Genomic DNA, 12,635 nt, shown 5'->3' on the forward strand with positions numbered 1-12,635 from the left:
CATAAAGCAGCTAATAACAAACATAAAGGAAGTGATACTAATACAATAATAGTAGGGGACTTTAACACCTTACTTATCTGATAAGCGTTAGTGTCCAAAATCTGTAAGAACTTATAAAACTCAACACCTAAAAAATAACAATCCAGTTTAAAAAAAATGAGAAGACATGAATAGACATTTTTCCAAAGAAGACATACAGATAGGCAGCAGACACATGAAAAGATGTTCAACATCGCTCGGCATCAGGGAAATACAAATCAAAACTACAATGAGTCATCACCTCACACCCGTCAGAATGACTAAAATTAACAACATAGGAAACAACAGGTGTTAGCAAGGATGCAGAGAAAGGGGAAATCTCTTATACTGTTGGTGGGAAGGCAAACTGGCGCAGTCACTCTGGAAAACAGTATGGAGGTTCCTCACAAAACTAAAAATGAACTACCCTACATTCTACAATTGCACTACTAAGTATTTACCAAAGGATACAAAAATATTGATTCGAAGGGAAACATGCACCCTGATGTTTATAGCAGCATTATCAACAACATTATCTATCTTGGGAAAGAGCCCAAACGTCCATTGACTGATGAATGGATAAAGAAGTTGTGGTATATATATGCAATGGAATATTAATTAGCCATAAAAAGAATAAAATCTTACCATTTTGCAAAGATGTGGATGGAGCTAGAGAGTATAATGTTAAGTGAAATAAGTGATTTCACTCATATGTGGAATTTAAGAAACAAAACAGATGAACATAAGGGAAAAAAAGAGAGGCAAACTGGAAAATGGCCTCTTAACTATAGAGAACAAACTGATGGTTCACTGGAGGGGAGGTGGCAGGGGAATGAGTTAAATGGGTGATGGGTACTAAGGAGGGCACTTGCTGTGATGAGCACTGGGTGCTGTAAATAAGTGATCAATCTCTAAATTCTACATGAAACTAATATTACACTGTATGTTAAAAAAAAAAGAACTTACATAATTGAACACCAAAGAAACAAATAATCCAATTGAAAAATGGACAGAGGACTTGAATAGACAGTTTTCCAAAGAGGACATACAGATGGCCATTAGACACGTGAAAAGATGCTCAACATCACTAATTATCAGGGAAATGCAAATCAAAACCAAAATGAAATATCACCTCACACCTGTCAGAATGGCTAAAATAAAAAAGACAAAAATTAACAAGTGCTGGTGAGGATGTGGAGAAAAAGCAAGACCTGTGCACTGTTTGGTGGGAATGCAAATTGGTGCAGCCACGGGGGAAGACAGTATGGAGGTTCCTCAAAAAAATGAAAACAGAATTACCATATGATCCAGTAATTTCCCTACTGGATATTTACCCACAGAAAATGAAAAAACTAATTAAAAAAGATATGCACCCCTATGTTTACTGCAGCATTATTTACAGTAGCCAAGATCTGGAAGCAGCCCAAGTGTTCATCCACAGATGAATAAATAAAGAAGTGGTATGTGTGTGTATCTATCTATCTATCTATCTATCTATCTATCTATCTATTTATCTATCTATATAATGGAATATTATTCAGCCTTAAAAATGGATGACATCTGACCAATTGCAACGACATGGATGGATCTAGAGGATATAATGCTAAGTGAAATAAGTCTGTCAGAGAAAGATAAATACCATATGATTTTATTCATATGTGGAATTTAAAAAATAAAACATGTGAACAAAGAATAAAAGAGACAAAAAGACTTTTAAAAAATTATTATAATACCAGTATGGTTAACATACAGTGTGGTATTAGTTTCAGATATAAAATATAGTTATTCAGCAGTTCAATATATTACTCAGTGTTCATCAAGATAAATGTAATCTTAATCTCCTTCACCTATTTCACCCATATAATATAATATAATATAATATAATATAATATAATATAATATAATATAATATATTATTGCTAAAAGAACTCTTTAAATTTCAGACCAAATCTCTTACTTGACAGATGAAGAAACTCAAGTACAAAGATATAGGGTATTTAATTTTATGAAATGGAATATATTCAGGACTTTACATAATCTTCATCATTTCACTTTCAAAATTTACTATTTGGGGGGTGCTACATCCAATTATATGTTGGTCTATTAACAGTGGTTTTCATACTATGGTATAGAATTCTATGATTCCAGGGAGGTGCCTCAAAGATCACAGGGAAGAGGGAAAAAGCAAGGAAAGATGAGATGGGAAAAGGGTGTAGTGGGCAGTGGGAATTGCTATCTTTTCTTCAACTTGGACAGGCTTGCTTTTACCCATTTTATATATTGGGTCTGCCCAAGATTTCATTTAAAAAAGCACCCCTCTACTAAATAAATGTTTGCAAATCATTATAGTTTGAACAAGATATAGCACCTGTATGAAACAGACTTTCTCCACAGCTTAGGATCTGGCATTGTGTTATAATTAGCTTAGGATCTGGCATTGTGTTATAATTAGTTTCTTGTAAACATCACCTGATGAACCTCATGAACTCTTTTCCCAGGAAACAGCATATGGACACACATTTGTGTACCAAATACAGCAGTTCAGGGACTTCCTGAAATCTATCCAAAGATCCTGGGTTAATAACACAACTCTGAAAACTTAGATGACTTAAATAAGAAACTTCTTGTTGAAAAATAATAAGAATTTGGGATTAAATTAGAATGTGTTTGGAAGAGATGGATTTATCTCTAAGCACAGCATAACTTTGTAGGGCCAGTTTTTCCTGCCTAATGAAAAACAAATGTACTTTTGACCAGACTTCAAAGATCCTATTACTCTTGCTGGCCACACTATTCTTTTGATTCACTGATTCATTCAACAGATATTTATCAAGAACGGTAGAAGACACTGCTAAAGCAAATGGAGGTGAATGAGTTCAGATATTTGCTTCAGAAGCCATCTATACCGGAGGATATGAAGAGTTTTTAGTCCTTAGTGAATTTTACCACTTAACCCTTTTCACCAGGTCTCCCTCCCTCCCTCCTACTCTCTTGCCCTCCCTCCCCACACCCACACGTCCCTTAACTCTCCACTGGAGTAAGTATCCCTTTGACTTACCTGGGCTGGATCAGGCCTGGATGAGTGAGGCCTTGGCTGTCTATTTAAACTGCTTCTAGCCATGCACGTAGCGCAAGTTTCAATCAGAGGACTGTAGGGATGTGCGGGGACACTGGGACTGTAGCACCAAGGGCTGCTATTGGGAAAAGGGTTTGGTGGGTTTTCTTTTTCTCTATATAAAAAAAAAAATTAAGCCAAAGTGAATCCAAAAGGTATCTTATATAGTGGAATTAGCAATGAAGGCTCAATTAAAGTGAAAGAATGTTTTAAGAACAGAGAATATGGCTTTTCTAGACCTTTGGGCAGACTTTTATCAGCATCAGAAGCATTTGCCTAGATATGTGTGACATAAATTCTGTACTTTAAGCCACAAGCCAGCTCTTGATCCCAGAGTAAATTTCTAGGTGCTGCACCTCTTCCTCCACCTAAGCACTGCTAAAGACATGCTGATAACTTCATCTCTTCACCTCTCCACAGCCTTGCCTCTAGCAGCAGGGCCACTAAGAAGTGAAATGGCCAGAGGGGTCTTGTTATTGCCTAATGGAAGTCACCAGCCTTTACTGTCCCATGACTATAACCCTGCTTGCTCTGTGTTTTTCATAAAACACAAGAAGTATTATGGTTTTTATGGTCCTATTTGAAATAGGATTTTTTAAAATTTGATTTACCTATTCATCATGTATCTGTCACCCAGTCATTCCTACTTGCTCAGTTACTAATTGTGGGAAGGACTCAATTAAAAAAAAAAAGCCAAGCAACTTTTACCTTTTAAGAAAACCTCTGACTGTTCCATCTGATATTTTGAGATATCTTTATTACATTTATCTTGTTTTTCTTTAGTTGTAGTTAGTTGCTGGCCAATTAAACATGCGTCTTCGAGACGCTGAACTTACTACTGAGCATCTGTCAGTTCAATGTCAGTCTCTAATTTCTCCCACGCTTGCTTCCACTGAATAGGAGTGTACCAGGCAACAGCCTAACAAAAATGACTCATTAATATCAAATACCAATGCAGTTAGATAGATTTTTTAAATGCCGTAGGCTTATTGCAATAACATTTCAAAGTCCAACAGTTTAATGTCACTTACCTACTGTGCGTGAATTAGTGGAACACCATGAGGATGTAATAAGACATCCTGGCCTTAGTTTCTAATTCTGAAAATTATAAGGGGCATGACCTCAGGCAGATTAGTCACTTACTGCCTTGGGCTGTGTCGTCATATATGAAATGGGGGGGGGCGATAGTAGGGAATTGCTATATGAAGGTGTTGTGTGATTCAGCTAAACTACTAAATTTCATAACTATAAAGAACTATGCAAAAAGTAGTTGTAATGTTATCATTAAAATTTAAATATTTAAGATATTATATATATGTATATGTGTATATATAGGTCTTATTTGAAATGAGGAAGTGGGCAGTAGAACTAGAGACATGGAGAGGAAACCACATTTTTTGAGCTAGAATCCTGCGTGGAACTATTAAGGAGATCAGCTAGACTCGGAATTTCCTGAGGATAGAAACTATGCAATAGTTATGCTCTTTTTTCCCCAGCACCTAGCATAATGCTTGGCAGACACTAAACATATGTAAATGTTTCCCATATGAATGAACTGGTCAGTTTCACTCTTTGACTAGCAAATAAAATTATCTGTGTTTACGTCACCCTGCAGAAATAATCCGATCCTATATGTGCAAAGTAGTTCAAACCAGAGTAAAAAGAGTAGTGTGAAGACTAATCCCATTGCAGGGAATGACAGCTTACTCAAATGGGCATTCCAGGAGCTTAGGGACCTGTTCTGTCTGGTTCAATACTTAGTGCCTGGTAACAGTCTGCATACTAAGTAGAAACTCCCAAAATGTGCAGAGTGAATAAATGGGTGGATAAATGTGATGAAAAGTCTGAAATAAGAATGCCTTAATCTTAGAGTTTTGCCAATGATTTTTTATGAGCCTGAGTAAATAATTTAGATTACATCACCTTATTTTTCCCAACAGTGAAAATCATTAGAGAAGTATTACAAAATTCATTTTAAGCCCACTAAAAGATCTAAAGGTGAGTAAAGGCTTCAAAATTACATCTAATGAGTGTTCTATCTAATGACAACTGCTGTTCTTACAGAAAGACATTAAGTGGCTCTTAGTAAATTAGCAAGTCTACTCTAAAGGAAGAGTTAAACTAAGCATGAGGTATAATGTAGTTAGCAAGACAAACAGAAAGATAGATTCCAATCAACATGTTATCTGGATTAGTAGTTATATGACATAGTAAGACTGGAGGTAAGAAAATAAAAAGGCAGGTATTTTAGAAAAATCAAAAGAATGGTTTTGCAAGAGGAATAACTTTTTTGTTGTAAACAAAGATATCTTTCTATTTTATTAGTGTGTCTTTGGGCATATGTTTATGCTAATATTATGCTCAGGAAAAGGTAGAATGAAAATATAAAATTGTCAAATACTGGGAAAGAGTTATCCAAAATTATTACTAATACACCTAATTTTGTAGTGAATAATGTATAGTTGTTACAAATTAGACTACAGATCCTTACATTAGAATATTAGTCTCTTAAGGGCAGATATTGTGTCTTATTCTACATTGTATTCTCAGCACTTACTATAGCCGTTGGAATACAGAATAATCTCAACAAATATTTGAGAAATGAATAAGTGAATAGAAAAGATCTCTATGTAGTACCTTCCTTTCTTTCTCTTCAACCTAAATATCATAAATAAAATCCATCCTTGACTCTGAAATTTGAAGTACTTCTTAGAAATATGGGCTATGAAAATTATTTTTGCCAAATTATAAGTAGCTCTCTGGCACTTTGGCCCTGGGAACAGGGTGCTGTTGATTTGCCCGACATGTTGTTACAGTTAGTGATGGTTTTATCTAAGCTATTAAGGATGGACAATACTTGAGTCAGTTAAGAGGCGAAGGGGAACCTAAGGACAGCTATCCATTCTTCTTCTAAAACCTATTGTTAAGAATAGGACACTGACTTCACCATTCGGTTTGCACAGAATCGTTGTGCAGTTTGGGCTTGTTCCAAACTTGCTTTGTTCTCTCCAAAGAAAATCTGATGGTGGCGGATGCTTTGCTTCAGAGGCAGCTGTCCACACCTGTAGGAAAATGGTGTGTTAATGACAAATGCCATTTGAGCTCCATGTAGTTCTGCGTATGTCAGAGGGTCACTGCAATGTATCATTCTGAGCAGATGAGGTTCTAAAATATGCCTGTACAATACATCACGTCAAGCTGTCTACACCAAGCAGCCACCATACATGGTTTAAACGAAAGCACAAGAAAGAGAGGAAACCTTCCAGCATCAGCTAATCACCTGCTCTCTAACCAAACAATCTCTTTGCTTTTCTTTTAAGGCTTATGTTTGCTTAGTTTTAGGAACCTAGGTATTTTGTTTTAATAGTTGAATCATAACAACAAAAGGTATTCAGGGCGCCTGGGTGGTGTGGTTGGTTACCTCGGTTACCTCGCCGACTCTTGGTTTTGCTCAGGTCCTGATCTCAGGGTTATGAGAGCAAGCCCTGCACTTAGCGTGGAGTCTGCTTAAGACTCTCTCTCTCTCTCTCCCTCTGCCTCTCCCCCCCCCCCAAATAGATAAGTAAATCTTTAAAAATCCCCAAAGGTATTGTACACTAAATTGAGGAAAGCCACGGAAATTTAATTATGGGTATTAATTTACATTCAGGGATGGACAAAGTGGGACAAGTAACTAGTAACAACAAGAAATCACATTTTACCTAGAGATTGAGTGATGAAGAAACTGGTGCTAAGCCAGTCTGGCTGGGTGAAGGAGTTTTTCCTATAAAATTCTAGTTCATAGCATTTATACCTTTTACTCACTGTTACTGTGCAGTTGGCCTGCATTATGATATTCGGAAGGAAGCAGTACAAAGAGACTGTTTGTCCATTCACATTTTGCTGGAGAATATGACCTCCAATCTCCAGTTCTTTGTCAAGGGAAGAGTTAATGAGTCTCACAAATAAACCCTTGACATTTACTTCAGCTATTTTAATGTCTCCAAGAGCACTAAAAGAGAAAGCACAAAGATTATAGAGTGACTTTAGAGAAATGTGTCTTTAGTTCATTTTAAGAACTGAAAAATATGCTTTAAAAGTACAACTTTTAAATAGCTGTATATTCTATTGGACACATTCTATGTAGAAATGGTTATTTTATAACCTAAAACATATGGTTTGATCTCTTAGTTCTGTTTATCTGTGCAACGAAATTATCTCTTTCACATAAAATAATTAAAGAAAAGTGAAAAAGTGCTTTAGGTGTCAAGGTATAAATGCCATAGGAAGAGGTGATTGTCATTATTTAAATTTCCTTCTATTCACCATAAAAGCATGAGACATGAAACAATCAAGTAAATAAAGAGGAAAGATAAATCATTTAGATTATTTCTGACAAAGTTACTGTGAAGATGAAAAGCAACTATGTGCTTAAAAGAATTTTGCAAACAAAATATTATGCAATTATAAGATGGTAATTTTCCCCTCTAACATGTGTTGAGAGCCTAGTATGTACCAGGGACTAGGCTAATAAACATTTTTATGTTAGCTCTTCTCAAAGTGTGGGTCACAACCTAATAGTACATCATGAAATCCCTTCAGTGGGTTATAGCTGTCATTTTAAAAATGAAATGCCAATAATAATAACCAATACTTATTATGTGCTGGATATTTTTTAATGATTATATCTACAAATTCATATCCACAATTTCAAAATCCATAAAGTTCTGAAAAACCCCAAAACTTAAAAAAATGCATTTCATGTTTGATGAGTACCGGGTGTGGTATATAAGAGATGAATCACTAAATTTTACAGCTAAAACTAATATTATACTGTATGTTAATTAGCTGGAATTTAAATAGAAACTTGGAAAAAAATATATTTGAGACAAAATCTGACCTTAATTCCTTTGGTGGCAAAATCTGACCTGAAACTGAGGGGAGTCTAGTTATAGCCTTTATTTGTGATTTGTGTGAATTATTCATATGTTTGGCTGTGGACAAATTAATGTTTGATTTTGGATACTTTTCTAAGCCCTGATGGGGTGTTATGTAATATGTGTTCTAGTCATCATACCACTTTCCTGAAATCCCCCAAGTTCTGAATTTTGAAACACATCAAGTCCCCCAATATTTTGGTAAAGACACTGTGAACTTGTAGATATTCATTTAATTCTCATGATAAGGCTACATATTTCTTACTGAAAGTCACGGAAAAAAAAAATTGAGGGACACTAATATTTCATTTAATTCTCACAACAACCCCTTGAGACAGGTTCTATTTTTAGTCCCATTTTATAGATAAGGAAACTGAGGTTTAGAGAGATTGCCATGTTCGAGATCACTCAATAAATGTTAGCACAAACATCTTCTTTATCCATTCATTTATTGATGGGCACTTAGGTTACTTCCATTATCTTGGCTATTGTAAATAACGCTGCCATGAAGATAGAGGTGGGCATATATCTATCTCTTGAGATTGTTTTCATTTTTCAGTAAATACTCAGATGTAGAATTGCTGGCTCATATATTATTAGTTTGTTGAGGAACTTCCACATTCCTTTCCATAGTGGCCACACCAACTTACATTCCCACTAACTTAGTCTTTGTCTTAATGTCTCTGTGGTATTTGCTTTTACCAGATATGCTTTCTTTTTTGGAACTCCTCTCCTTGTTTACCAAAGTCCACTGTTTTCCTTCTATCAGTCTGGTTGCTCCTTTTCAGTCTCTCTCTTTTTTTTCTTTTTAGTCTCTTTTTCAGAGTTTTCTTCTTCATCTGTCTCTTAGATACTGATCCCTGGGATTCTGTCCTTAACCATCTTTTATTTTCATCACATTCCATATAAGTGATATCACCTATGAACAGGGCATCAGTAATCTTTAATACATTGATGACTGCTAAATCTAAATCTCTTGCTTAGATTTAGCTGCTGAGCTTTGGACCCATAGAAATGATTGACCACCACAGACCCCAAAGATGTCTCTGAATCAACATGCGTCAAATTGAATTCGTCATTTTAGAAGGGTGGGAAACCTATTCCAGTGAATTGCATCATCATTTATCCTGTTGGCCATGTCTGAAATTTCCATTACTTTCTCACTCTCTTAACCTTCTGGTGTTATCTATGACAAATACTATGGATTCTATCACTATATCTTCTATAAACATCCATGCTACGAAGTTGGTGTTTTCTCTGGAAGGAAATGGTCAGTTATTGCAATATTTATCCTTGTTCTGGATAGCAAACAAAAATTGTTCTGAAAACAAAATGGAGAATACTTAGGAGGGTACAGAACTGGAGAAACTAGTTAGGACACTGTTAAAACATCACACAGAGGTGAGGAGGACCTAATGAAGACCACAGCAATACGGATGGAAAAAGGGGGATGTTTTTATACTATGATTGAGTTCATAGTTTTTAAATAAAATAGCACTTAAATATATACGCACATTTTTAGAAGAAGAACTGTGCAGTAATAAAAGTATTATTCATGTTATTTTAAGTTGCCATAATGGTAATAATTCGTTATGACAAGCAATAGAAAACTAATATCCACTTCTTGTAAATTTTTAAATCGTGTGCCAAAAATGTTGTCAGAGTCTTCTGTCTTCTATTTTTCTGATGATAAACCACTCCCAATGTTCTATTGTTCCTTTGAATGTAAGTTTCCTTTTTCTCTGGCTAAGATTTTCCGTATGTCTTCAGTTTTTCATTTGTTTGCTTGTTTGTTTGTTTAAAGGGGGGTTGGAGAGGAGGGACAGAGGGAGAGGGTGAGAGAGGATCTTAACCAGGCCCCACGCCCAGCATGGAGTCAAAATCAAGAGTCTTAACCGACTGAGGCTTAACTGACTGAAGCCACCCAGACACTCCTCTTATGTCTTCTGTTATAGAAGTTTTTCCAATATGTACCCAGAAGTTTGGGTTTTTATTTTTCTGTCTTTTATCTTTCTGGGGTTGGTAGTGCTTCTTGCATCTGTGGCTTGATGTCTTTCATTAGTTTGGGAAACTTCTCTGCTATATTTCCACCAGTACTGTTCTACCTTCATCTGTGTCTCCTCTCCTTAACTTCAATTACAAGTAGGTACAATTTTTTTTTTTTAATCTTTCTCTATTTGTCTTAATGCCTGTTTCTGTTCATCTAATATCTTTGCAATTCAGACTGGGTATTTTCTTCTAAGAATGTTTTAGTGCAATAATTCTCTCTTCTGTTGTATCAAATATATTATTAAACCCACCTACTTCTGAAATAGTAATTTCTCTTACTGGATTTTTTAGTTCTAGAATTTCCTTTTGATAATTTAATAAGAATAAACCAATAAAATATTTAGTTTCCAGTTCTATCTTGTCATTTAATTCTTTGAACATTTAGTCATTGTTATTTTAAAATCCCTGTTAGATAACCGTAATATCTGCAACACCAAGGCCTGTTTTTATGTCCATTTTAACCTTAGGTTTTGGTTAGCTTTTATCAGTTGTATGCCGTATTATTTTTTACTTAGTGCCTAGTATTAAAGAGTAAAAAACTGCAGAGATAATTTAAGGCTCTGCATAACATTTTCTCAACCCATAGAGGATTTTCTTCAGCTTCTCGCAGCCATCTAAGTTGGGGGTAAATCACTTTAATCAAACCAGGGTGTGAAATGATTTGACGCTATGCTTAAGCTCCAATTAGGCTGGTCTATTTTGAATACAGCCTTATTATTGGGTGACCCTTTGAAGTTTCAACTGAAAACCTGGGTTGTTTATCAGGGACCCTCTTTCTGGATAGGCTCTGAATCCCAATTTTTATTCGCTGGGGTTTATGAAACTGCCAATATATTATTAACTTCTCAGCTTCTTAGCGGCTGCTTTCAAATTAACAACTGTTTTGAGGAGAAAAGTGGCTCCAAATGTCTGCCATCACTCTGAGTTTCCTCTTCGAGAAGAGGAATTGCGAGAATAGAGGATGTAAACATCCATGAAATCTCAATATACACGACTAAACTGCTTTCAAAATAGTGGTCTCACTTCATACTCTCATTGCTTTGTATGAGAATGCCTGTTTTGCAGAGGTTCACTTTTGATTAATTTACATGTGTAGTCTTTTCTTTTGCATTACCATTTATGGTTCTTACTAAATTGTGGATATAACATTTTATTCTTCTTTGAAGTCCCTAGAATTCCTCCATGTCATCCTTATCCTACTGTTATTGAATTCTCTGTGGTATGTTTTAATTTCTTAACAAGATGTCTTTTTGTTTTTAAGACTCGCTTTTTTTGCATGGGAGATGAGCACTAGTTTGAATTTTGCTTTTAAAAGGATAAGACACTAGAATAGTTCAGTTATCCCTTTGTTATCATACATGGAATATGTATAGTTGCTTTTCAAAAATCTTTCATTATTTAAGTGAACTATTTATTTATTGATCTTAAATTTTTATTTTATGTACATAAGAATAAATTGGCTCATATGAAAGAAAATATTACATCACCCATATCAGAGCTAGTCATTTCATCTGCCTTCCTTTTGAGGTAAGTCCAAAAGCTATAAGAAAATACTTCACACAGTACATAGAAATTCACCAAGGCAGGGTTGTTAAACTGCTATCCCACAGTCTTTAGTAGTTATCTTTTTCTCTTTCGAATAAGTCTTTCCATTTTTCTTTAGTAGGAAAGGGACTTGAGACCTCTGCTTATAAGTCATTATTTGATGAGAGTGTACAATGATGTACCAATCATTCTGTCAGGAATCTTTGCATGGGACTGATTTGTAAAGAGATTGAAGAGACATATGGCTATGTAACTTTTTAAAAAACAATGACTTGCTATCATTTAAGTCCTGATTTATCTAGTTCTTGGGTTTTTCTTGATAGCTTCATGCTACTTATCTGCCTTTAGGTTTCTACATCTTTAAAGTTTGCTAAAATTACCTTTAGAGTTTCAGTTCTTCCAATATACACCTACCTAACATTCTTCATACAGATGGGCATCTGTGTTCATAGTTGTGGGGGGTCTAACAAAGGGGTTGGCATTTAGGACCTCCTAAATTTTTAAGAGACAAACAGGGAGACTCAGGGAACTTGATTCAGTTCATTGGTATTATAAGAGAAAAGCCCTCAGACTGAAAGTTCTGGTAATAGATCCTTAATGTAACGAAGAGGTAAGTTAGTACATCATTATCCTCAGGTTTTAAAACATCTGAGGGAATAATAACTAGGACTTAGTTTGAATTAGAGTCCTTGGGGAATATGAATAGATTTGTAATATCATAAGCTATTTTGGACCAAAACTATGCATGTAGCTGTCATTATTTTGGTGAGGCCCATCTCAGTTTACACCTTACTACCATCCTGATTCTAGATTTATAGAATGGAGAATTGCCTGGGGGGTAGAGAAGGTGAACGGGTGGGAAGGTAGCCTTAATGTAGTTTGGTTACTCCTGAATCATCCAGAACTGACCTGGAAGCTAATACATGGTCTTAGATATAGAGGAAAGGATCATGTGTAGCCAGTGAAAATTCTAATGATGTCTCCATCTTGCT

The 12,635-nt window shown here is 35.4% G+C and overlaps 1 protein-coding gene across 2 annotated transcripts in view; it reads right to left on the bottom strand.

The window, feature by feature from the left end:
- Positions 1-12,635, bottom strand: part of LMNTD1 (lamin tail domain containing 1) — a 72,329-nt gene that overhangs the window by 28,439 nt on the left and 31,255 nt on the right. For both annotated transcript variants that reach the window (XR_008961577.1, XM_026502242.4), the window contains exons 5-7: positions 6,927-7,124; positions 6,076-6,195; positions 3,077-3,248 (exon numbers count right to left, since the gene is read on the bottom strand). Coding sequence is in view for 1 of the 2 variants with exons in the window: in XM_026502242.4 (XP_026358027.2) it covers positions 3,077-3,248; positions 6,076-6,195; positions 6,927-7,124 (490 nt within the window). In the remaining variant the exon portion in view is untranslated. The remainder of the gene's footprint in view (positions 1-3,076; positions 3,249-6,075; positions 6,196-6,926; positions 7,125-12,635) is intronic.

Source organism: Ursus arctos, unplaced genomic scaffold (genome assembly GCF_023065955.2).
Source record: "Ursus arctos isolate Adak ecotype North America unplaced genomic scaffold, UrsArc2.0 scaffold_26, whole genome shotgun sequence".
Classification (NCBI taxonomy): domain Eukaryota; kingdom Metazoa; phylum Chordata; class Mammalia; order Carnivora; family Ursidae; genus Ursus; species Ursus arctos.